General features: G+C 37.5%; 3 protein-coding genes across 3 annotated transcripts; 2 read left to right on the top strand and 1 right to left on the bottom strand.

The window, feature by feature from the left end:
* The first annotated feature begins 3,742 nt into the window (after nt 1-3,742).
* On the top strand, nt 3,743-4,564 carry LOC141633088 (uncharacterized). Its single transcript, XM_074445577.1, has one exon. The coding sequence runs from the start codon at nt 3,743-3,745 to the stop codon at nt 4,562-4,564; it is 822 nt and encodes a 273-aa protein (XP_074301678.1).
* Nucleotides 4,565-12,979: 8,415 nt separating this feature from the next.
* On the bottom strand, nt 12,980-18,400 carry LOC141628102 (mitochondrial Rho GTPase 1-like). Its single transcript, XM_074441283.1, has 15 exons — nt 18,172-18,400; nt 17,959-18,091; nt 17,582-17,737; nt 16,902-17,078; nt 16,573-16,809; nt 16,420-16,488; nt 16,261-16,316; nt 16,092-16,173; nt 15,784-15,995; nt 15,627-15,696; nt 15,389-15,501; nt 15,073-15,223; nt 14,397-14,610; nt 14,113-14,190; nt 12,980-14,015 (listed from the first exon to the last, which is right to left on the bottom strand). Exons 1-14 carry the CDS (start codon nt 18,330-18,332, stop codon nt 14,138-14,140), a joined length of 1,884 nt encoding a protein of 627 aa, XP_074297384.1. The 5' UTR covers nt 18,333-18,400; the 3' UTR covers nt 12,980-14,015; nt 14,113-14,137.
* Nucleotides 18,401-23,596: 5,196 nt separating this feature from the next.
* On the top strand, nt 23,597-25,816 carry LOC141633059 (uncharacterized; the record flags this gene model as incomplete). The annotated part of the gene is made up of 3 exons (XM_074445549.1): nt 23,597-23,704; nt 25,094-25,242; nt 25,274-25,816. Coding segments are annotated over exons 1-3 (705 nt in total), but the record flags the coding sequence as incomplete, so codon positions are not given.
* Nucleotides 25,817-27,315: the final 1,499 nt, after the last annotated feature.

The raw sequence follows: 27,315 nt of genomic DNA, 5'->3' as shown, positions 1-27,315 counted from the left end.
ATTCAACAATACTGAAATTCATATCAATAGAGTATTAAAAAAACAAAAAAAATTACATATAAATGTAAAAAAATGAAAAAAAAAATATAAAAGGAGTTAAAAATTAAAACCTCATCTCATCGATCATCACAAGTATTTTATTAAATAAGAAGACTTAATTAAACAAGAAAATACTAAACTTCATATCAATAGAGTTTCGGATTTACACTTGATTGATTTTTTTTTGGGTAAATATTTTGATAATTATTTTGATTATATAAGATGAATAAATGGAGAGCGTGAAAGGGATAGAAAATGAAGCTTAAATAAGTTAGAAAAAGAAAAAACTAGGAGAAGAGAGCATGGAACGACGGAGGAAATAAGGATAGTGAAGTAGCTAGGGTTATTTTGCAAATGAATGACATGAATGATGTTAGTTGGGTTTAATTTGTGGCTTTGTGCCTAACTACATATTTACGTGGTTTATTTAATAGGGGTTTTTCTAACGTGTGTCATAAAAGTACACATTAATAAATTAAATATGAAAAGATTCACAACATATTTTCATAATAAATAGAAGTACGGTTTTTCTAACGTGTGTCATAAAAATACACATTAATAAATTAAATATGAAAAGATTCACAACATATTTTCATAATAAATAGAAGTACGGTTTTTCTAACGTGTGTCATAAAAATACACATTAATAAATTAAATATGAAAAGATTCACAACATATTTTCATAATAAATAGAAGTACCCCGTATTGTAGATTGTACAAAAGTACTCCATATTTAGATTAACACTAATTTTTAAAGTAAAACGGTTTCAAATTTCTTTTTAGAAAAAATCATACATTGTTTTCGCTATTTATAAAAGAATAATTTTTATATAAATAAACTGTCTTACAGTGTTAGACCCTCTCACACCCTAATTTACAGGCAAGTGATTTATCCAAGGTACTAAATGGATTTGTCCAAGGCAATTAGTGTAAATGGTCATTGCCTTGGACAACTGATTGCCTTGGACAAATCCATTTAGTGCCTTGGATAAATCACTTCCCTAATTTACATAGTATAAAAGGGAACTCTTTTTAAGAGTTCTGACTGGCTCCTTATTTTAGGGATAAAAAATTAGTTGTCTAATATGGAAGCTACCATGATCTTAGTAACAATTAATTAAAATTTTCTACTTTAAGTGATGGGGTAATTTATTCAATTCATTATTACTACATTTATATTTAATTCAATGTCGGTGCAGTTTTCCAATTTAATTTCAGTTCATATTTTTTTTATTTAATTGCTGGTAAAATGAATATTATGTCTAATTATATCCATATAAGCTCAGTATATTATAGCCTTAAAACCGACCCGTGCATTTTTTTGCACGAGAATAAAACTAGTTGACAACTACAATCCTTAATTGTAGTATACATCTTAATATCTTATTCATTCTTAGAATACTGAAATTATCCCCTATAAAATATGAAAAATGAGATGGCGATACCGGGTGTTACTCAAATTGAGCAACACTAGAGGTATTATTGTACATTACTTAGATATTTTGCTTTTCCTCCATTAAAATTCGAATTTCAAACTAATTAGGATTAAAGGGCAATTTAGGAACTTTACATTAACTAATTAATTGTAACTATAATATCCATTGGCAATACTATATCAAAAACAATAAGAGAGAGAGAAAACCTAGAGAGAGAAAAAACCTAGTTATTTTGAATGATTGAACCAAGCAGTGGTCTCCCGCCGGAGATCCCTCCGCCCACCACTGCCTCAACCACTGTTCCTGAAAATAGTGAGAGCAGTGCTACAACTACCCTACCAAATCAAAAAAATGCCAAACGGAAAACAATGCATATCGATGAATTTCTCGCAAACTCGTCAACTGTTGGCGCATCGAAGGCTATATCCAGGGCCGGCCCAAGGGGTGTACAACCCGCGCGGCCGAACAGGGCCCCCAGATTTTGGAGCCCAATTATGTTTAAGGCCTCAAGATAATACTTACTCAATACATATATGGACAGTATTAGTGTTTATGGTGAAGTGGTATGCAGTTGAAATGCTACAGCAAATACCCGAGTTCGATTCCGCAGATACGCATTTTTTTTTGTAAATTTTCTAATCACGGGGCCCACTGTGTTCCTCTTTTCCTGGTCCATATTACTCTTTCACATACCACTTTTCCAGCTTTACCCTTGTCATTTTTTCATCTCTGTCTCCTCTTCAGTCAAAACCCACAAAAATCCTCCAACCACCCCCACCAAATAGTCCAACATTACGACAGTCGACACTACCAACCACCCTACCGTCATCACACCATCCTTCAGCCGCTTCCCTCGCACCACCTTCATCCCCTTTGACCCAACCCCACCACGCCAGTCCCCTTTACATCATTGTGCGCGACCCACTTCCCGTCACCAGCACTCAACCACCCCATCACGACCTCTACCGTGCGCGCGATGACCTTCTACCACGGACCCCATCCCTGAAACCACCCCACCTCTCCACTCGTTGCATAGGTTGTACAGAGTAGTTGTACAGGCCGTTGTTAAGATCAACACAATTTGTTCCAACATAAAATCATGATTGATCCAAGTTTTTGAAAATGATAATTGGAATTTTATGAGCATCGTCGCTTGTTTGTTTAAAACTACTAATTTGTTTACTCCACCACCATTGCCTCCGTACTCACACCATTTGATTGAAAATCAAGCCTATTAAGTACAACCCTAATTGAACACAAATAATAAAATTATTCAATCGATAACAAAATTGTGTAATTTATTTAACAAAATTGAACAATTGCTTTTCTGATATACATGTTCTAGTTTAGATGAATTAATAATCGGAATATTTGAGGAAAAATTGATTAGAATGAGAAGAAAGGAAAAGGGAGAAATATTTTTCTTTTTTTTGAGAGGGAGGGTAATCTATGGAAATTTTGTGTTAAAATGTATGTGAAAGAGTAAAAAGCGTATGTGAAAGAGTAACACCGTTTTTTAATTCCTGAATTTATTTTCTCACTAATTGTGTACTCCTACTTGATAGTGTTTTCTTTTTCTTTTTCTTTCTATATGACCGTCCTATAACATAAGACAGTCCCAGAATAACAAAAGCCAAGTGTTAATATTTACAAAAAATGCATAAATGCGGAATAGATCATCTTAAACAAGAATTTGCGGATTTTTTTTTTTGTTTTTGTTAATTTATTTGTCGATCATGTGGTTGAACCATTTACTCTTTAAACAATATTGCAAGTATTTTGGTAATGATTAAGGTCGTGGCTTAGATTATTTTTTGTCTAATCGTGAAAAATACTCTTTGGATAATGTCACTTGCATATTGTGAGAGGGGCTTATCTATATTAAGCTTGTGATAGATAGTAGTCCGTCCTCAATGAAAATTTGTGTTAATTAGGGCCCCTTTTCGGAGATTTCGCACAGGGCCACCGAAATCTCCCAGACGGCCCTGGCTATATAGAATATGAACCCTAACTCTACTGTTGTGCAATACTCTCAAAATGCCAATCAAACGATCAACAACCATGTATCGTATAAATCAATGGTGCAGGGTTTTGGTTCTGTAGAGGGGTCGTATGATACATTGTCTTTCGACGATGTTGAATAAGATTCAGAGGATGATGATGATTCTGGGGAAGACGATGATGAAGATCTGTGCCCAAGAATCCGGCTCACGAAAATTGAAAAATCAACAATTCGAAAACCATGGCGCCATTCGCTGATAATCAAAATGTTTGATAAAAAAATTGGATATCTTGCATTGATGAGAAAATTACAAGCTAAATGGTGCATTAAGGGTAAGCTCACATTGACGGACCTTACTAACAATTATTATGTCGCAAGATTCTCCACCAAGCAAGATTATGATTTTGTGATGACACAGGGTCCATGGATGATTGACGACCACTATTTGACAATCAGAAAATGGGTCCCCAATTTTATTCCGTCAGAGGACAATATTAGGTACCTGACAGCTTGGGTCCGTATCCCTAACTTACCAGTCGAATATTTCTACGAAATGTTTCTGAAGAAGATAGGGTCGAAGGTAGGGAAGGTCATACGGGTTGACAAGAATACCGCCTCCGCGGAGCGAAGGCAGTTCACAAGACTTAGTGTCGAGGTCGATATTTCGAAACCTCTTCTATCGAAATTTCGATTAAATGGCAAAGTCTATTGTATTCAGTACGAGGGGTTGAGGATGACCTGCTTTAAGTGTGGTCGATTAGGTCATTTGTTAGAACAGTGCCCAAAACATCATCCGTCTGAAGCCAATATGATCATCGAGAATGAGACGGATCAATCAGTTCTCACAAACTCTGCAGTGGGAGCTAATTCGCTAGAAGCATGTCTCCGTCCGGAGGAGAAAGATGACTTTGGAGATTGGATGATGCTACGGAAGCCTCAGAGAAAGAAGCAGGAGGCCAATCCAGGAAAATCCGGAACAATTCCTCCAGTCGAAGACCCGATATTCAACTTTGGGCAAAGTTCGAAAAGCCCGGGTTCGAAATTCAATATCCTATCAAATAACCAAGAGTCTTCCGAGGTCCCCTGAGTATCGAAAGAATCCACTATTTCTGGCGCCAATATTATGAATAATATTTCATCCAATAATTTAGCCCAATCTTCCAAAATTAACCAAAGGATATTATCTTTGACCAAAAAAACCAACAAACTTTTAGCAAGTAATCCCCCCTCCAAAAACTCAACCAAATATATTCCAAAAAATAAAAATATTTTATCCCATAAATCTATCAATATTTCTAATAATAATTCACCTACCCTACAAGATATTACCAATTTGCAAATAATCCCAAACAATCCACCTCTAGCAGCAAAAAAACGTACAATTATCAAAGCAAAATACCGAAAACACAGTGCCAATTGTTCTCCCTACCAAAGATCAATCAAACCATGAATCCTCACCCATACTTTTCTTATCTAGACCGCCCCCTACCGCAACCGAGGTGCCTCCCGCAAAACCCTCAAATAGCGGTGATACCTCCAACCCAACAGACCACAATAATGACGTGGCCGGAGATGGCCGCTCCTTATATGGTGGTGATGATATCGGAGTGTCCAGTAATGGACATCAAGATCGAAGCAGTGAAGGGGTGTCCCTCGAAGCTACTGATGGAACTATCGATACCATGGAGTATTGATAGGATACTCAAACTCGTAAGTCGCGCTTATCTATCATCACTAGATTATTTACCTGATCATATGAATACACAAATCTCGAACTTGTGCCCTAACTTACCCCATATCAAGTTTATGGTATGGAATGTTCAAGGTACTGGTAACAAAAAAAGATTAATGTTATCAAGGAAGTAGTTAAAACTTACAAACCTTCTGTACTTGCGTTGGTGGAAACTCATATGGGACCGGAACATGCTGTGAAGCTAGGTCAAATTCTCGGCTATAATGGACAATCACGGGTCAATGCGGTGGGTTATAGTGGTGGTATATGGTTGTACTGGAGAACAAACATGATTACTGTAGCCCCGGTGAAAGAACACGAGCAATACATTACCGTTGAAGTAGCCCAGAATGGAGAATATCCTTGGTTCTTTTCCGCTGTCTATGCAAGCCCGGATCCCTCAAATCGAAGGGATATTTGGTCGGAGTTGGAGACGTTTGCCAAAGCCAATAATCGTCCATGGCTTCTTGCAGGTGATTTTAATGAAACTAGGTCACTTAGCGAGAGACATGGAGGAGATCGACATATGGAAAGGAGATGCGAAAAATTTAATGAATGGATCGTTAATTGTGAACTTCTTGAGTTAGCTTTCACGGGGTCGCCACATACTTGGGCCCGTGGAAACTCGGTTGATACGAGACAGAGTGCACGGCTCGACAGGGCCTTGTGCAGTTCGAAGTGGGGAACAATGTTTGAGGATGCGATGGTTAGACACCTCCCCGCCATTCAGTCTGATCATTGTCCGATTTTGATTTCACCAAATGGGTTCGCCCCCTTGTCAGCTGTTAATAGACCGTTTCGATTCCAGGCTTGCTGGTTAACCCACGAGAAATTTAAGAAATTCGTGGCTGGTAATTGGCCATCAGAGGGTCCTTTTCCTTCTCGGCTTGATAACTTATCAACAAAGCTCCAAGATTGGAACCAGCAGGTATTTAGAAACATTTTTAGACAAAAGCGAGAGTTAATGGCGCGCATTGAAGGATGTCAGAAAGCGCTCTCACGGTCACGAATTAGTTACCTCATTAAACTAGAAGCTCGTCTTCGACGAGAGCTCGATGAGGTTTTAGCTCGTGAAGAGCTTCTTTGGTACCAGAAATCACGCATGGAATTTATAAAAGACGGAGATTGAAATACGACCTATTTTCATATAAGCACTTTGGTCCGAAGATGGCGAAACCGAATTAGCTCGCTAAAAAATGACAGTGGTGATTGGACTGATGATCCGGTTGAAGTAAAAAATATAGTAGTTGATTACTATAAATGGTTATATACCGAGGAACAGACCCACTACATTGAGGATAAACTTCCATGGAATTTATTTCAAGATTTTTCTAATGAAGAATGGGAATGGTTAACTAGACCGTTCAATATCGCTGAGATAGAAAGAGTAATTAATAATATGGGAGCGTTGAAAGCACTCGGCCCCGATGGTTTTCAGGCCCTCTTTTATCGGAAAAATTGGGACATTGTTGCTGAGTCCTTATGTGATATGGTTATCAAAGCATTGGAAGGCAAGGGAATGCCTGAAGGTCTCAACGATACTCACTTAGTCCTTATACCCAAGGTACATACCCCGAAGACTATATCTCAATTTCGTCCGATTAGCTTGTGTAATGTGGCCTATAAAATTATTAGTAAGACACTAGCTAACCGAATAAAAAGGGTACTACCGCGTCTCATCTCAGAGACTCAGAGTGGATTCGTCCCAGGAAGGCAAATTACGGATAATATCGTTGTCTTTCAAGAAGCTATTCATTCGATGCGAAAGCGAAAGGGAAAGCAAGGATTCATGGCTATCAAGATTGATTTAGAAAAAGCTTATGATAGACTTCGATGAAATTTTATTCATGATACAATGAAGGATATGGGTTTCCCGGGTCTCTTAGTTGATGTGGTCATGGAATGTGTAACAACAACGAGAATAAAAGTGTTTTGGAACGGGGAGCCGACTGAACAATTTACCCCATCACGAGGAGTAAGACAAGGTGACCCTTTATCGTCCTATTTATTTGTAATGTGCTTAGAAAAATTACAACAAGCAATTGATATCGAGGTGAGCAATAAGAACTGGCGGCCCATAATTATTGGCCGAAATGGACCATCTATGTAACACCCGCAAATTTTCCATTTTGACATTTATAATTTAATTAACCATCTACTATCTTATTTATATTTTAAATTATTTAATTGATTTCATTATTAAACATGATTTTTATAAATATTACATTTTTAAAGCTTAGCTTATACAAAATAAATATTTTGGTCGGATAATGATAACAATAATAATAATATTTTCCGTCTTGAGTTGTAGTGGGCTTGAGACGTAATTTTTAGTGTATATCGACTCAATTTTACATTTTGGGCCTAGTATGACTAATGGGCTTACATACTACCCTTTCCTCCTCATAAGGATCATGAAGTAAACCCTAACTACACCTCCCTCCTCAATTTTTCAGCATTCATCTTCAACAACAAACACCATTTTTACACTTTCCTCTTACAAATCTTCAAAACTCCATAACTTGCGCAATTCTTATCCGAATCAAGTGATTTTTGCGTTTATCTCTTCCTCTCATCGCCCTCCATCTTTCTAGATAAGAAAGATACCAACGTTCCTCCATGAATGGGGCTGTCGACCCATTTTACACATGGTACCCTTTTTCTAGTTTCGATTCTTAGTCTTAAATTGTGTTTTCTTATGTTTAGGAGAAAGATTAGTTGACCCGGAAGTGGATTCTTATATGTGAGACGATTCCATTATAGATTGGGAGCTAAAAAGGTAACGATGATGGGTTACTCGACTTTTATGTTAAAATTATGTGGTTTTATGTAGTAGTAATTGAATGTTATAAGTTGTATCTTTCATGATTTGTGCTAATTTGGATGTTGAATAACATGCTTGTTGCAAATTCTCACATGTTTGAGTGAAAATCTCATGCTTTATCTTTTAAATCCGAAATTGCCAATTACATGCTCAAATGTGTTGTTTTTCCGAGTTAGAATCATGCTAGGATACGTAATCATTTGTTGGGAAACGATTTTGGTTGGTTTCAAATGGTTTGAAGGTCGTTTCGAGTCAATCTCGTGCTGTGTCTTCCCAGCCGGTTGACCGGCCGCCGGTGCTTCACCCGGCTGGGAGCTCCCTGTAAGTTTTGACGCATTTTTAGCAAGCCTGTATTCCCAGCCGGTGGGCCGGCAGCCGGTCCACCAACCGGCTGGGAGTTCCCTGTAAGTTTTTGTAAAATTTGAGATTGGCATGTATTCCCAGCCGGTGGCCCGGCAGCCGGTCCACCAACCGGCTGGGAGAGCACTGTATGTTTTATAAATTTTCAACAAATGGTATGTAGCCCCAGCCGGTGGCCCGGCGGCCGGTACCCCTCCCGGCTGGGAGCCCCCTGTATGTCCCTTTCACTTGTAACCTCTAATAATCAATGGTTTATGCATGTATCTTCTTCCTTATTGGTAATTGGTTAATTTAAGACTTATTGACGTTATAATCATGCAAACTATTGTTACTCGTACTTGTGACCCAAGTGTGACGGTTTACTTTGTGTGACGACTTGATATTCCTTATTTTACCCTCGGACCTTGGGTCACGGTTAGGTGCCATTGTTTCCGAGTTGGGTTATCCTACCGCCTCTTCGGACCTTGGGGTACGGATAGGTACCATGGTTCCGATTTGGGGTTACTCGACCTTGGGGCACGGCTAGGTGTCATGGATCGAGTCTTGGATGCGGATAGGTCACCGCATGTCGAATCGGGTGTCGCCCATCCTGAGAGTCTGGCCAAGTTTAGACTAGGACCGTATTATGATCGTCGTCCTACCAGGAAGTTGGAGTCTAGGGGTTTGTCTTGTGGGTCCATACTACGTAAATGTCTTGCTTGTTACAGTCTTTGGTGTGTTCTTATATACGAGAGTTCACGTCTTCTATGATTGTTTGTGAGAGTCTTGGTCCTATCGGATACTAGTGGTGAGATGCAAGCCCCTAGTTGCGATATGATCGCCGGGATCGATGTTCCCATCCGTTCTTATGGTGAGATGCAAGCCATAAGTATGAATGCGACATTGGTAGCCACGTCCCGTGCAATGTTTGTTATGAAATTTTCAAAGTAATGGCTATGGTTTCCATCTATGTATTTCCCATTTAATTGATCCGTCATTTATCTTCTTCATATGATTCAATTGCCTATCTCATTATGAATGCAATATGCCTATCTCATTATGATTATCATTTATATTCCCTTGCTCATTATTATTCAAGTATGATGTATGATCAATATGTTTAATTAAGTTCTTGCTTACTTGTATTTTGACATATTGTGGCTGGGAGAACCCTGAGTTACTCCCCACTGACTGTGGCGTTCATGTTTACATGAATGACAGGTTTGTGATGCAGATTATGGGGAAGACGTGTGAGCTAGCGAGAACGTTGACCCTTGGACTTTAGCTATCGTTTTCTTAGACTCACCTATCGTTTGACTTGTGCTTATTCGTGGGATATATTTTTCCCAACGCATTTTGTTTTTAATTGTAAAACTTAATTATCTTACTTTTAATTTTCGTTTGATAACTTATGGTGGATTTCACCTTTTAAACTTTTAAAGGTTTTAAAAATCTCGTATTTTCCGTTTAGAATTAATAATTCTTTTGATGCCTCATCGAGGGGTGTCACAATCTATCACCAATTTATTTTTCGCCGACGATATGGTATTATTTGGGGAGGCAAACGAGGAACAGGCACTGGTTATGTGCAATGTGCTAGATAACTTTTGTGAGGCATCAGGAGAAAAAATCAGTTCTGCTAAGTCTCGGGTGTATTTCTCAAGCAACACGGACATTGATACTCGAGCTAAGGTTAGTACGACATTGGGTTTTGATGAGACAGACGATTTGGGAACATACGTCGGCATGCCCACCATCAATGGACGGGTCACACGCTATACTTTCGGGCATTTGGAGGAGAAAATTAACAATCGATTGGCGAGTTGGTCTTCGAAGAATTTGTCGCTAGCAGGTAAGGAAACTTTAGTGAAATCGACTCTATCAACTATAGCCAATTATAGCATGCAGACGGCAAAAATTCCGCGGACTACTTGTGATTCAATTGACAAGAAATCGCGCCGCTTTCTATGGGGGGAGGGGCAATGAAAATAAAAAATCCATTCATCTAATTAATTGGGAGACGATACAGCAACCGAAGTCCTGAGGAGGTTTGGGTATTGTCTCAGCTAGACAAGCGAATGCAGCCTTCTTAACAAAGTTGGGATGGAGAGTATTAGCCGGACCTCAAAGTTTATGGTTGCGGGTTCTCAGGGCAAAGTACTGCAATAACAGGTGTGACATAGATATTTTCCAACCCAAATACAATATGTCCAATGTCTGGGCTGGGATATCGTCACCATCTAGGACTATAGTAAGGGGCACGGCCACTGCAGTGGGTAATGGGCGACAAACTCTCTTTTGGGACCATGCTTGGGTCGATGGTTTATGTTTATCTGATAATGTTTTGGCTCCCATACCGGAAGATATTCTAGGGGCAACTATTAGCGACATGTGGTGTGAATCGAATGGGTGGAAATGGGATTTGTTCGCTGATCTTTTGCCGCAAGGAATTCTTCTCAAAATCGCCTCAATTTCCCTGGTAAATGACCCGAATTTAGAAGATTCTCTTTATTGGCAGGGTACCTCATCCGGAAAATTTACCATTAAATCAGCGATGGGTTACTTGAAAGGGATCAATTATGATGAGCTTCCTGAGTCCCATGTATGGCGTTCAATTTGGCGCCTACCCGTCCAACAGCGAGTTCGAGCTTTTCTATGGCTAGCGGCACATGGACGATTAATGGTTAATGTGAATCGAGTTAGAAGGAATATGGGAGATGATCCGACTTGTCCTAGATGTAACGCGGCTGAGGAAACGGTCGAGCATTTACTTCGATCGTGTTATGTTTCTAAACAAATTTGGCAGCAGCTAGGGGTTAGTCCGTCCAACACTTTCTTCTTTAATACCTAGTTTTTAACTTGGCTGACAAAAAATGCTAGTAATGATATCGACTCCTCTATCGAAGATTGGCCCATGGATTTTGCTATTACATCTTGGTGGATTTGGAAATGGCGCAATAATATCGTCTTTGGGAGGGACAATGAAAATCCCCTAAATCCGTGGGAGTTTCTTTATCAACAATTTCATATTACGAAGCAAGCCCTTGATCGCAATAATATTTTTGTCCCAATTCCTCGAAGCCCAGGAACGGAGATCTTTGTCCGCTGGCTACCCCCACCATACGAGTGGATACTTCTGAATACGGACGTGGCATCCAAAGGAAATCTCGGCCCTGCAGGGAGCGGAGGTGTATTTCGAGATGAGACCGGTAATTTTATAACTGCTTATTTCTTCTCTTGTGGGTCATTCACTTCCATGAAGGCGGAACTTCTAGCCCTTTTAGCGGGACTAGAAAGAGCAAAATCTCTCAATTTATCAAAGCTCATCATACATATGGACAACTCACCATGTGTTAATCTCATTAACGAAGACCAGCTGGTAAGTAATGGGCTGAAATTCATTGTCAAACGATGCAAGGATCTAATACGAGAAAGGCACTGGAAGGTCAAATTGGAGCACACATATAGAGAAGCCAACAAAGTAGCTGATTTTCTGGCCAACAAGGGAGTTAACTCGAGCACTTTAATTACGCACTTAGATATTCCTCTCGATGAACTTTGTCCTATCCTTAGGGAGGACATTTTTGGGGTTACTACCCCTCGTGTAATAGCTAGTAGTTAGTTGCGGGGCTTTGCTCCTCATTCGCACCAAAAAAAAAAAAAAAAAAAAAAAAATCCATTGGCAAATAGTCTTTAAACTTCACATTTCTTATGCTTGTTCTTTATTCACGTTGACAAATTCATTCCATCAATTTAGCATCAATGGAGAAAAAATTGCAGAATTGACAATGAATTCATTGTTTGCTCAATTGTTCCCTTAGAATTGACAATAAATTATTCATTGTCTGCTCAATTGTCAATTCTGCAATATTGACCAACTATTAAAAGAGGATGTAGACATGTAGTGTAAAAATCGCCGGAAGATCGATAAGCATTGTTTCATCCTGCATAGCCATGTAGTCGGTATGATATAGTGATGAAGATATAGAATAGTTTGTTATGATATGTAATTATAAGATTATTAAATTGGTATATAATATTTGATTATCTTAATTTTAATTAGTATATTGATTATAAGATCGATAAGCATTGTTTCATCGCTTAACGGGTTCGATCCCGACTTCATTAGGTAATCTTTGAGAGCTAAACGCCATAGGCTTTTCAAACAACCAACTTAATGGATCGATCCCACCCAACTTGGGCTTGTTACCCAAGTTTTTCTTCCTTCTATAACAAATAACGGGGACCGCGTTGTTTCTCTTCGGGAAAACAAAACAAACTTACTCCCCGTCTCAGTCAATAGTTTACATTTGTTTTATTTTTTTCCCTCACAAAATAAAGCAAACGTAAACAACTCACTTGGACAAGAGGGTTTACTTGTTATTCAATAAATTCTTTGCATATTACCCCCTCCGGTCATTTGTTTACCTTTAGGAGCCAATAATTAGATGACAAATAAACCGAATTGAGTATGGAAGATCAAATTTCCCATCAACTATAATAGAAAGGTAAACAATTGACCGAGACACCCAAAATAGAATAGACAAATAAATGACCGCGACAAAAGAGTACTTTTTTTGCATGTTCAATAGATTCTTTACGTATAATTAAATATTTCAACTGATCTTAGAGAAATAATCCAGTAATAACAAATGTAACAGAGATTAATCTAATCTAATCAACATGAAAATGAGATTAATTGAATTAGAATGAAATTACCTGATCTTGGTAGTTTGAGTTGAGGGGTAAGGTTTTGCATTTTTTTTTTCTTTTAAATAAAAGAATGATAGCCTGATAGCAACATTGCAAGTAGTATTGAGCATGCAGATTAAGCAATGGTTTCCGATGTTTGCTGGCTTGTTTATCTGTTAGCAGCAGCTGCAGTAACAGTAACAGTAGCAGTAATAGCAACTATCCTGTGGAGATACGGCTGTAATAGCTGTCCTTGGTTTCAAGGATTTTTCTTCATTTTGGGAGTACCTCTGATCTGCTGCAGCCGCTGTAAACTGTCGTGGGTTTTAATACAGTATGCTAATCGTAGAGAATATCGTCAAAAGGTATGCATCTTCTTGTCCTTAATGGCAAAGTACACAGCTGCCATCCTTATTTGAGTATCCGAAACCAACAACTGTGGCTATCGCCACTTTAGCCTTCAGCTGTGAAAGCTTCCTACTGCTCACTGCTGTATTATCGACGTTTGCAAAAGCCAATTCAGAGCAAAAGGAAAAGGAGAAGGAGACTCTGAGTCACCTTCTGCAGCGGCCACAGCAAAAGCAAAATCTTCAGAGAAGGATGGATGAAGACTCTATGCTGCTCCCTTTCAGTTTAAAACAAGTTTTCATTCATCTTTCTACGCTTGCGTCCTGATTCTTTCAGTACTCTATGCTGCTCCCTTGCAGTTTACAAGGGATGAAGGGGTGCTATTTTAGGAATTACAATGAGATTTCAGTGTGGAAATATAATACTCCGTATTGTTTAGCGAGCAAACGAGCAACACTGGGGACAGTTACTTTCGGGGGTCTTCTCCTTTAAGCTCTCTTACAAAATGGTGAAATATATTATCTTGCATATGTAGTCCAGCGCTGCACCCACTGTATTAAACATGATAAGCCACTTGTCCGGCGATGTACAACGCTACACCCACTGCATTAAAAACAGTATATAAAATGTTTCAGTAGACAAATTCGAAATGGTTAAACAAGTGAATAAGTTGATAAAACAGTTTTGAGATGTGATCAACCTTTGAGAAGCCCGTAACTCCTTGCTTAATAAACATAATCATAAATCAACGCTCCGACAATGTACGCCACTGCACCAACTGTATGAAAAACCGTTATAAAATGTTTCAGTAAACAAAAGACAGTATGAAATGGTTATGACTTTTTTTTCTTTTTTGACAACAATACTAATAGGTTACAAATTAGCAGATTTCTTATTTAGCTTCTTAGGGTAAAAACTAATAGCGAGAGAACGAAAGCAACCAACAAAAGATAAGATTTCTTCCACAAATAAATTACTCCGTACATAACAAAGACCCTAATGCGATATAATCAGGGCGATCGTCCGGATGATAGTGATCGACTTGCTTCCAGATTGTAACAGCTCCACCAGCTCCAGTCTTGGGAATACCAAGATGAGGGTGTTCAGCGGCAGTAACGATACTCTGAAATATGTGACTGATGTCCCCTGATCTGGCACTGAAACGAACTGGAACATCAATACCCATATCCTCGCTAAGCTGTAAAGGAACATCATTCAAGTCATGACCAATGAGAAGTCTCTGTTCATCAGCCAAGAGAAGTTCTTCAAATGCATTAAAGCAGCCATGGGATACTTGGTGGGGGTTGTATATTTTTTTGGTCGTTGTATGTTACTCAGACTCGTTTAGAAGTATCCGACACGGGTGCGTGTCCAAGTGTCAGACTCGGCTAATTTTTTTTTGGAAAAATATGCATATTTTAGTCTAAAATGAGGTGTCCAAGTGTCATACCCATGTCCGAGTGTCAGACACAGGTACGCGAGGAAATTAGAAGAGTCGGAGTAATACAATTGGCTCTGAAAGTACCACACTGATGGCTTTTTTATGTATACATAATGCATGGGAACATTATAGGAAGGTGGTGGTTGAGAAGATGGAAAACCCGAGGGATGTTGATGTGGAATGTATCAAAGAACACTAAGCGATCAAACAGAAGTATACCCTTGCAGAATCTTGGATTGATGTAGTATAGGAGGAAAGGTCATCTTTAGCCGAAACAATCAGGGAAGGCACTCCAAAACCAGTCTCTTCTCCATGCCTAGCAACCTTCCTGAGCAATTTAGCCGTCTTTTTGAACGATGATTCATCAGTGCTAAGACAAGAGACATAATTGCAACTTGGTTATTACACACTTTATGTTAAGGGATAGTGTGTGCCCTCAATATTCCCCAACACTGTTTGCAGAGGTTAAACTCAAAGGCACACAACAAGTAAATCAGCCAAAGATATCGAGAAATTTGCAATAAATTTTACTTACCTGTCATACACAAATAATGCCACATCGCAAGTAGCTAAAGATTGTCGATCAAAAAGCAGACACTTGACCTTAGCTTCAGGAATCTCTCGCAAAACAAGGAATTTCTGGCTTCCCTAACAAGGTAAAACCAATTATATAAGCACAGGAGAGTGCAGACGCAGGTGCATATCTCTCCTCAGTATATGGAATTGAAGTGTTTGATTACACACAAAGCCAACATAGGCAAAGTAGTAGTTACCGCAGTCCTATCTACAACATTGACAGCATATATCTCTTCAGTAGTTGAAATGGAAGTACCAGAGAAAGGCCTGCATATAATAAGAACCACACACTTCAATTAAGATTTGACAAACTATAATGAAAGAAGAGATTAATAGGTAGGCAAGATGACAAACCTTCCTAGAAAACTATCCAATAATGTCGTTTTACCAGCCTTTTTTGGCCCAAAGACAAAACATTGGTAAACATTTCTCTTGGATTTCCGCTTCTGACGATCTATACGCCTCATCCTAGTCAAGCGAAGGGCAGAAGCAGCATCTCCATGATACATAATATATTTCAAATATTCAAAACTTTTAGCTGGCTCCAGAAGTGTCATAAGGACCCACTGCATAAGACAGCCAAAAGGAGATATCAAGCAATAGGGCATCCAACAGTAAGTATAGTAGTGGAAAGAAAATAGGCTTTCGAAATTGACACGTACGTCTGAGAGGAATCTATTCAGTGTGAAATCGCCCAATGCAGTTGTTGAGGCAGCATTCATGTATGAGAATTCAGTCCAAGGACTAGATCACCCAAATTAAAAAGATCAGGTAAGTAGCCTCTTTTAAAGAAAAATTTCCAAGCAAACAAAGAAAAAGAACAGAATCTACCAGTCTGGTGCTGTAGAAAACAAATCCTCCACATCTGTATAGCGGATAACACCAGACTATCGCATGATCACAAACCAAGAGTAGTATATTAGATTGACAAAACTATTGCATCAGAATTATAGCCTTGTAAGTTGTAAAGGCTATGCATCAACGACTTACATTATCTTTGTCAAGCATTTTGAAAGTTTTTCTCAAGAAGTCAAGAGCAACACTTGTAAGTTCCACACTCTGCACATTAAATAACAAGAAGAGATTCAAATAAAGAAAATCAAACCATTATAACAACACGAAACAAGTATACATTCAGCTGACCTGGTCACGAGATCGATTCAAATGTTGGAGAGATTCATTAACAAGTCTAATATCATTATCATATCCAAATGCCTTGAGGATATACCATGCTATATGAACAGCTCCTTTTTCTATGAAAGATTTATTAAACATTATAAATCCTTCTAACGTAACACCATGTTCATTTACGCCGCCTTGCATATTCTTTTTCACACTAATAAGCTGTGACGGTTTATGACGAATATTTAAGGCTTTGATCTGTTGACAATGACAATCGTCAGAGGGTTAAGGGTAAACGTAAAAAATCAACATAGGTAAAAAAAATACTCTAGACAGAAAAGAGCTCAAACCTGGAACATGAGAAACTCCGCATCACATAAACAGCCATCCAAATCAATGTCGCATAACAAAAATATACGTTTCAAAGCATTAAGATAGCGAGGCTTTAAAGATCGTGTTTGTTTATCAAACAGTTGAAGAGAAGGCCGAATGACAGAACTCAGGGCAAATTGGAAAACATCTGTGATCTGCGAAATGAAACAAATTGGAAAAGAGATGTACACTTGTAAACTGAAACCTCGACGAAAGACGTACAACTGCCTGCATGTCATCGTGTGTCGGGCATAGGTAATGGTTAGTTTTATTATGTAAAAAATAAAACTACATGACATACAATATAAAATATAGTTACATATTTCAATTATGCTCCCATTTTTTTCCAAGCCATATTGAATGAAAGGTAAATAAATGAGAGGGGCGACGGTAATATTTCAATTATGCTCCCATTTTTTTTCCAAGCCATATTGAATGAAAGGGGCGAGGCCACTATCACTTGTGGTGTAGCAGCCGCTACACCGAAAGCGAAAAATTCGGTTAGAATTTCGTGATTTGCTACACCAATATTTATCGCTTTCCGCTAATTATCTATACACTTTACCTTGAGTATATATTTTGCTACACCGAAATCAAAATCCTGGACTCGCCTTTGATTGAAAGGAAAAGAGTAAAGTGGAAAACAATAAAAGTTTACATGTGTAAGTTTGTGTGAAGAACATCGGATGCAGGTTTCAATCTCATGAAACTCGTTCAGAATCGTTGAGATCTCCTCCTCCTCCTCCAAACCAACCAGCTGCTCATCAAGCATCAAGTCTACCTTACAGCCAACAATTACAATAGGGACTTTGACCTAATCATAAAAAATTCAATTCAAATAATGTTAACAAGAAAGGGTTATTTAACAAGAACGATAATCCAAACTATTGCTAATCGAACTTTAGTTTAAGTCAAAATGACGACAAGCCGACAACAATGAGGAAGACTGGGTTATTTAACAAGCTTCTCAAAATAATCCGAACTTTAATTTAAGTCACAATGAAGACAATGAGGCAAGTAAGTTAAAAATCGGACCTCGAGTCGACGCAGCTCAGGGAGCCAATAAGAGCGCAATTTTTGAATCGTATCGGTACAATCACAAGCATAAGTAAGCACCACAACATCTGCACTATGAAACTCCTTCGCTCTTTTATAACCGTCCTTAGGACTACACCACAATAACACGCATGAAATTCAACAATTCTTAGGTTAATTAAAATAAATACTCATTTGTTTAGGTTGATATACCTAGATGAGGTGTCGATAATGTTAATCGAAGAGTCGCGAGGGACAGGGAGGAGCAACAGCGGCAAAACTGGCGGAACATTCTTCGGACGCTTCTTGTACACGGCGGCATGAATTAAGCTGGATTTTCCGGTATCGATTTCTCCAGCAACAACGATCCTCATTATTCTCACCTTAGGTATTAGGATCAAAAGGGGGAGATGAAAAGGGAGTTAACAAAAAAAAATTAGGGGGCGTTTGTTTCGTGCACGGGTATGGGATTGGAATCAGGAATCATACCCGGGTGGTATGGGTTTGGAACTTGATTCCTCATATCTTGTGTTTGGTTCATTTTTGAGTGGTATTGGTTTAACATCAATTAAGGTTAAAATGCGTAAATTAAAGTATTATAAATAATAATTTTCAATATTATAAAATCATGAAAATGATTAGTTAACCAAATAAGTATATAAAAAATTGGATTTACAATATGCTATAACTAGTATTGGTGCCCGGCTTCACCCGGGCTACCTCTACTTACTATTAATTTTTTTTTCATTAAATAAAATTACTTAAAGTTGTATAACCCATAAATTTATCATCATTAATATATTTTTTTATGACATATCCTAAAATTACGATGAAATAAATTTTGAGACAAATTCACTACTCCCGTTATTAATATTTTACTCGTATTAATGAAACAATAGTAATAACATTTCACTAATTGCTCGTAATCATTGTTACTTTCACTACTCCCGCCGTAATTATTATTACTGTCACTACTGCCGCATTAATATTGATAATTTCACTACTTCCGCCGTAATTATGGTTACTTTCACTATTGCCGCATTAATATTGATTATTTCACTACTCCCGTTGTTTCTACCACTTTCATTAATCTCGCTGATAATATTGTTACTTTTACTATTCAAATGAGTGATTACTATCATATAACTATATCCAATGTTACTACAAATTTTTTCTTTACTGACGAAATTACTTTTACTACTTAGACATGCAATTTTAAGAGGATTATATATTTATATAAATATATTACATATATGCATTAAATCGAATCGAAAGAATTATACAATATTATATATTATGGAATCTAACTTGAATTATTTATAACTTACTTATTATATTTTTGCATGTTAATTAATTAACATCTCTATACATCTAATAAACTATAAAGTTTAATAAAATTGCATAAAATTTAAATTTAATATATAATTTTATGATGATAATAATTAATACCATAAGTGTGCATGTTAATACTAATTAATTATTTTATTTTAAGGAAAATGACCATCTTCTAGTCTTCTATAAATATTTAGGAAAATTACGAAGCATCTTCTTTCTTTAATCTCCTTGAAATTGACCATCCTAATTAATTATTTTATTTTAAGGAAATTGACCATCTTAATTAATTATTTTATTTTAAGGAAATTGATCATGTTTTAGTCTCTTATAAATATTTAGGAAAATTACCAAGTTTCTATATAATTTAATTTTAACCCAAACTATATAATATTTGCATTGAGATCCCTTAATCGGGTCCATCACACGGTGCTATTGATTTAAAACTATATAATATAATTAATTTGTGTAACTTTCTTTAATTACATTGAAGTCCTTGGTTTCTGGAATTAATATATAGTATTGATTTGTTTTTTCATATTTTTGATCAATTTAGTTTGATACCCGTGGGTATCAATTTCATACCCACCCCCCTCCTTGGGTATGAGAAACCCATACCTCATGGGTTTGAGGTATGGGTATGAAACCCTTGTATTTGCCAAACAAACACTTGGTATGAGTTTGACTCATTCCAAACTCATACCTCATACCTTTTTTGGGTGAACCAAACACCCCCTTAGGGGTTTTTGTTTATACTAGTTGTTGTATCACGCGCTTCGCGCATGATACCCCAAGATATTATTACTTGTGAATTGTTTGCCAAGTGGTTAATTCTAACTTGTTCAAATTTTGTTATTTTGTAACAACAAAATAATTTGAACTTAGTAATAAACATTGTCCAAATTTTGTAACGGCAAAAATAGTTTGCAAATTAGTAGTTATTAGGTAACACCATTAAGTATTTTAAAACTAATAGAATGTCGAATCGTAATAGGAAAAAAAATCAATTGATGCAAATTGAATACTTGGTTATAATTGTAAGTTTGAAGCGAGTACTTAGTTGTTCAAACATAATTATGGAGACCTACAGTTTTCGAGTGCTCTCTCACGACTCTTCGACTATGTTATCATCTTATCTTCTTGCCTAAGCTTGGCTATCTATCCCTTGATGGACCCTTCAACTTATTGTTTAGACTGCCGAAGTTGAAGACACGTACATATCACACTATTTATTTCCAAGTAGGTATAATCGTTCCAGTGAAAAGAATTTTAATTTAACTACTTGCATCTCTCTAGAATCGGCTCTAGCACGGTGTTCTCCAAACAGCCTTAAGCTCAAAAGGTCTATCAATCTGATGTTCCACTTTCTAGATTTAACAGATGACGAAATCTAAACAGGAGGTATGAGATGACAGATGAGATAAACCAATAGCTCTTCTTCCATACTAAAAAGCTGAAAATATCACATACATACAGACTAAAATTCAATTATAAGTTTAGGCTGTAAATGAATAAATGATGTCAGTATCGAAGTTTTTGCTTAAATGGGTTCGAAATCCAAACTATTTAACAAAATAGGGCGGGTTTCAAACTATTTACCAAAAATGGGTCCACGTCATCATTTCCGATTTATAATTTTTTTTTTTTGAAATTTAGAACATGTCGCTGTCCTGGACAGCGAGAAGTGGCTTCCATATTCAGGTGTTTGATAAGCTACAATCGTCGTGTCCGTTCTCCTTACTCCGACCACCAAATAATGAAATACGACCACCATTCACATCTTCTCACTTCCCTTATTGTATTCACATTGTTGTTTGAGTTATTTGCTCCATGGTTTAACGCAAAAAATGACCCGTAATATCGCCGTTCACTAACAATTTCGGTTTCGAGAAATCCTTTTATATTGATAGTGATATTAGTGATATACAGTAGGATTTAGGAATTATGGTCAGCTTCTATAGCTTTGTTTCATGAGAAGCTTACTTTTCAAAACCGCAAATAAGTAGCTTCGAAGAAGCTAGAAGCTCGCAACTCAGAATAGCGTTTCAACATGTAAAATTTCATTGAGAGGAATCACAAATATGAGAACTCTACATAAAATGAGCCTCGTACAGAAAATTTCTAACCGCGTTGGTATGAGTAAAGGTTGGTATGAGTGTATGACGGTTTGAATTTACTCATAGCCACCATACTTGTTGCATCAATCTCCACTTGGAGTAACTTCAGCCAAAGCAGACAAATTAAATGTCATTGCTGGAAAATTGCTCATCAAACTAACCAGCACCGATCAATGTCATTGCTCAAAATAACCAGATTCATTTTCTTCATTATAAGGTTGATCAATTCCAGTTGACTTCGGCAACCACTTCAAGGTAAATCAATAGTGAGCATACAACATTCAGCCATTTCGGTGTCGTTTTCGCAGCTAGCAACAGAAATTGTTTGTGACCGGAGATATTGCGGGTTGTTTTTCGCGTAAACCATGAAGCTAATAACTCAACAAAAGATGTGTATATGATAAGGGAAGTGAGGAGAAGATAATGGTGGTTGGATTTCATTATTTGGTGGTCGGAGTAAGGAGAACGGACACGACGAATGTAGCTTGTCAAGCGCCTAAATATCGAAGCAACTTCTCGCTGTCCAGGACAGCGACATGTTCTAAATTTGAAAAAAAAAAATTATAAATCGGAAATGATGACGTGGACCCATTTTTGGTAAATAGTTTGAAACTCGCCCTATTTTGTTAAATAGTTTGTATTTCGACCCCATTTAAGCAAAAACTTCGTCAGTATCCAACTCTATTTGTTTATTCCATAAACACATGTCAAATAGAATAAAAAAGGTTTCTAAAAAGAAAAAGTTGTTTTCAATCTATACCCTTCATAACTGCCCAGGCTCCGGAATCCTAGATGATAGAAGTAAAAGCACATGTTCATCCATCAGAAAAGATTGTCATTACCAAAAGTATCGCTAATTTGCTTCATTTGGAATTGTTGCATTCTGTAAACTTGGTGAATGCCACTACAACAAATAAGGTAATTGGCGACCATATAAGGCGACTGAGAACAGTCGCCATTAAGAATAAAGCGACTAAGGCCCGTCGCTCGCACTTCGTAGCTAGGTTTAGTCGCTTTTGGCAACAGGACTTCGTCGCCAATTTTGGCGACGGAATTTTTTAAAGCGGGCGACAGAAACTCGTCGCCAAAATTGGCGACTATTTTTGGTAGCCACATTAGCGACTGTCAGTGGTCGCCATAGTTAAGCCACGTCACCTCCAAATACTGGGCATTTGGCGACGGATTTTGGTCGCCATTTAGTTAGCAAAACTTGGTAGTTTACAGTTACATGTACAATATAGAAACTTGGAAGTCAAAAAAAGACAAATGAAAAGGAGTCAGCAATGGCGGTAGTTTACCAGTAACGCCCACCCCAAAGAGAGAACCTAATTCACTATCATTGGACTTCTGAACGCCCCGGTTTTTGACGCCTTCACCTTCGATAACATAAGCATATTCAGCATCAACCTCCGCTTCAACTTACTCCTCCTTGCTTGTACTCAACTTACGAACCCCACCTGCAAACAAAACCCCCCAAAATCCATCGAATTAATCAAATTAGGACTCAAAAAACCCCTAAAAACAGGGAATAATGAACTGAGAGACAAACCTCTGCGAAAATCGATATCTTTGTCGAATTAAATAAGGGTTCGATTGATTTACGTGGGATCGAGCAAATTAGGGTTTGCGAAATTACTTGTTTGTATGCTCAAAATAACATACCCATAATGAATTGAGTCTATTCAGAAGGATTATTTAACGCAAAACAAAACTGGGATTGATCGCGATGAATTGTCATTGTTGAGTAAAGAGGAAAGGCGTAGGTCCTCTCAAAAAAAAAAAAAAAAAAAAAAAAAAAGGAAAGGCGGAGGTGTGGGTTTGGGTTAGGAAAGAGAAAAGAAAGGGGATGGGGACAGACCGACAAACTACAAAGAGAAGCTAACTGTAAGAATATATTGGGTCCAATACAATTTATGTGGACACGCTATTAAACCGGTTGTATTTGTTAGCTATCATTTAAGTATAGCCCAATACAGTGATCCATTGGGATAATATAATACGGGCATAATTATATACGTCTTATAAAGTATGGGCCGGATATCTTAATTGTGTAGATACCCATTAGGGCTTTAACTGATGCATGATGGGCGTATCAGAATAAGGCAGCTGTTATAGGGTAATAGGGTTTTATATCCCCTTCATATATATAAGCTGGGTTATGGTCCCTGGCAGCACACTTTACCTAAACTCTTAAACATCCCATCAGTAGAGAGAACCCTAAGGAGAGTGTGTCTGCTAGAAGGCTATAATCCGGATCTCAAGTTCATCCGTTCATCCTACTCCTATGGATTCATCAGGTACGCTTCCGCTTCTCCGGTTTACCGATTAATTTAGTATGAAGTTATGGTCTCACAAGGATTTAATTCTAACAAGTGGTATCAGAGCCTCCTTCATATTAAATTATTTGGGACGATTTTATTTCGGATAATACGGTATTCATACTGTGTGCGATATCAGATTATTTTGTTAAATTGATTTACTCGCTCATATGATTGTTTGATGAATACCCGATTGGTTAAGTTTTTTTTTTGTTGTTAATTCGCTTAACCACATGTTTGGATGAACATACGGCATAGTAAGGTTTTAATCTTGAGCATATTTTATTATAGTGGCAGACAAAGTTTTGATTCAATAATGAATGTTTGTTTTACATGTTGAGATCTCATGTTTCGGCCGCCATAGCATTCACTCTGTGTATTGGTTTGTTTGTGAGGCGATGATAATTTCTTAATTTAACATGCTGTATATATTCGAGATAGATAATAGCTGACCATGTCGGTTCAATGTTTTGGTTCTGTTTGTTAAAGTTTGCAGTATGTAATTGGAAAGAGTTAGCATGAGGCATGTGGTTGTTTAAGATATTGGTTAATGTAAACAAACTGATTTAATATAGTAGCATGTTTTGGTTTCACATGCCATGTTTTGATTGAATTTGCCGCTGATCATATGGATTTATTAATGAATTCATGTTGGCACATCCTTATGGTAAATTTGGAGATATTTGGATTATATTATCAATGCTACTATTGTTGTTCTGGCACTTTGCATATGACTGATTATATATATTTTGGATTCCGCTGCTTACGTATTTACAAAGTTGTTCAGTCTTCTGTTCTGTGTTAGTTTCAGTCTATGGTTGTTATTGTTACGGTAATAATATCAGCGTCTAAATTACCCATCTTCATAAATTTAGACAAATTTTCAGATTTAATAATTGGCCATACGGATTTATAAAAAATGGGTCTAATATTTTGGGTTGTTTGATTGACATAATAAGTTGCCAAAGTAACCTCTATTGTGTAAATTGAATGATTTAGAATATTATGACTACGGTGTATGACTGAGTTTCATGCGGATAATGGTCGGCCCAAAGGAAGGCTATTATTTGGCCGGAATTTAGTCATGCTTGTGGTGGTAAATATGTAACAGTTGTAAGGTTTCCATGTGAATATTAAGTCGGCCCAAAGGAAGGCTTAATGTTTGACAGGAGTTTATTGTTAATATTTGATCACTACACCAAGATGACCACTTACAAGTTAATTTTATGTCCAAAGACTAAAGTTAATGTTGTGCTAGGTGTCTTGTTATGATGGGATTTGCCAAAATTTTAAATCTGATTATTAAATAAAGTTGAATAAAGTATTTATTGTGGGCATGTTTTGTTTGTTTTTTTTGTTCTTTTACAGTTAATGCTTCTGCTAATACGGTATCTGCTAACATCAATATGATTCCAATGCTTGACGGAACAAATTTTAAGTATTGGAAGGAAAATGTTATGATTGTTCTGGGTTGCATGGATCTAGACCTTGCTCTTCGGGATGAGCGTCCCGCATTTGCTCTTGACTACTAGTACCCCTGATGCTAAGAGGGACATGGAGAAGTGGGAACGCTCAAATCGCATGAGTCTAATGATCATGAAACGTGCAATTCCAGAATCATTCAGGGGCACTATGTCCGAAGAGGATAATGCCAAGAAGTTCCTTGTTGAGCTTGAAAAGCGTTTTGTAAAAAACGAAAAGTCGGAAACTAGCACTCTTTTAACGAGTCTAGTCTCCATGAGGTATAAAGCAACAGGGAACATAAGGGAGTACATTATGGAAATGTCTCACATTGCTTCAAAGTTAAAGGCACTTAAGTTAGACTTGTCAGAAGACTTGTTGGTGCATTTGGTTTTGATATCTCTTCCTAAGAAATTCAGTCACTTTACTGTCAGTTACAACTGTCAGAAAGAGAAATGGACTCTTAATGAGCTCATTTCTCATTGTGTTCAAGAGGAAGAGAGGTTGAAGCAAGAAAAGACTGAAAGTGCTCATTTGGCATCATTCTCTAAGGATGGTAAGAAAAGGAAAAAGGGTAAGGAAGTTGCGGTTATCGACCACCAAAGAAGCGAGAATAAGGAAACTAAGGAACACGAAAATTCGAAACTAAGGAATCAGGATGCTTCTTTTGTGGAAAGCCAGGTCATCAGAAGAAACAATGCATAAGGTATCACGCTTGGCGTGAGAAGAAGGGTATGTTTCTTTCTTTTGTCTGTTCTGAGGTCAATTTAACTTCGGTACCTAAACACACTTGGTGGATAGACTCTGGTGCTACTACTCACATAAGTGTGTCCATGCAGGGCTGTCTCAGCTGCCGAAATCCGGTTGATGGTGAAAGATACATCTATGTGGGGGATGGCAAAGCAGTTGAAGTTAAAGCTATAGGGACATTTAGATTATTATTAAAGACTGGAAATTATTTGGATTTGAAAGAGACTTTTGTTGTACCGTCATTTAGACGGAATTTGGTTTCAGTTTCTGCTTTGGACAAATTTGGTTATTGTTGTTCATTTGCAAACAATAAATTCAGTCTTTTTCATAATTCAAAGTTCGTTGGTTCTGGTTCTTTATCTGGATATGATAATCTATATTTGCTTGATACGCATGTCTCTTTTAATGAAACCTTGCATGTAAGTCGTTCTAGTGGTACCAAAAGAAAATTGACAAATGAGAATTCATCGTCATTATGGCACAAACGTTTAGGACATATTTCTAAACAAAGAATTGAAAGACTTGTGACAGATGGAATTCTTGATTCTCTAGATTTTTCAGACTTTAATGTTTGTATAAATTGTATTAAAGGGAAACAAACAGACAAAAGGAGATTAGGTGCTGAGAGAGCTTCAGATGTCTTAGAACTTATTCATACAGATATTTGTGGTCCATTCCCTACGGCTTCATGGAATGGTCAACAGTATTTTATTACGTTCATAGACGATTACTCTCGATATGGCTACCTATATCTAATTCATGAGAAATCTCAATCACTGGATGTGTTCAAATCATTTAAGGCTGAAGTTGAAAATCAACTTGGCAAAACAATAAAGAAAGTCAGATCTGACCGTGGTGGTGAATACTACGGCAGAAACGATGGATCAGGTGAACAACGTCCAGGGCCTTTTGCTAGATTCCTAGAGGAGTGTGGTATTGTCCCTCAGTACACCATGCCAGGTACTCCACAAATGAATGGTGTTGCTGAGAGACGAAACAGAACCTTAAAGGATATGGTGAGAAGTATGATTAGTCATACAACTTTACCAGAATCACTCTGGGGAGAGGCACTTAAGACTGCAACTTATATCTTAAACAGAGTACCAACTAAGGCAGCACCTAAAACCCCTTATGAATTATGGACTGGTAAGAAACCCAGTATAAGGCATTTACACATTTGGGGTTGTCCAGCTGAGGCAAGGCCTTATAGGCCACATGAAGGTAAACTGGACTCTAGAACTGTCAGTTGTTATTTTGTTGGATACCCTGAAAGATCTAGGGGGTACAAGTTTTATGATCCCACTTCTAAGGTAATTTTTGAGACGGGAAATGCCCTGTTCTTTGAGGATGTTGAATTTGGGAGGGAAGATAAGGACAAA

This window comes from Silene latifolia, chromosome 2, assembly GCF_048544455.1.
Source record: "Silene latifolia isolate original U9 population chromosome 2, ASM4854445v1, whole genome shotgun sequence".
NCBI classification, from domain to species: Eukaryota; Viridiplantae; Streptophyta; class Magnoliopsida; order Caryophyllales; family Caryophyllaceae; genus Silene; species Silene latifolia.
This window is presented reverse-complemented; position numbering and strand designations above follow the sequence as displayed.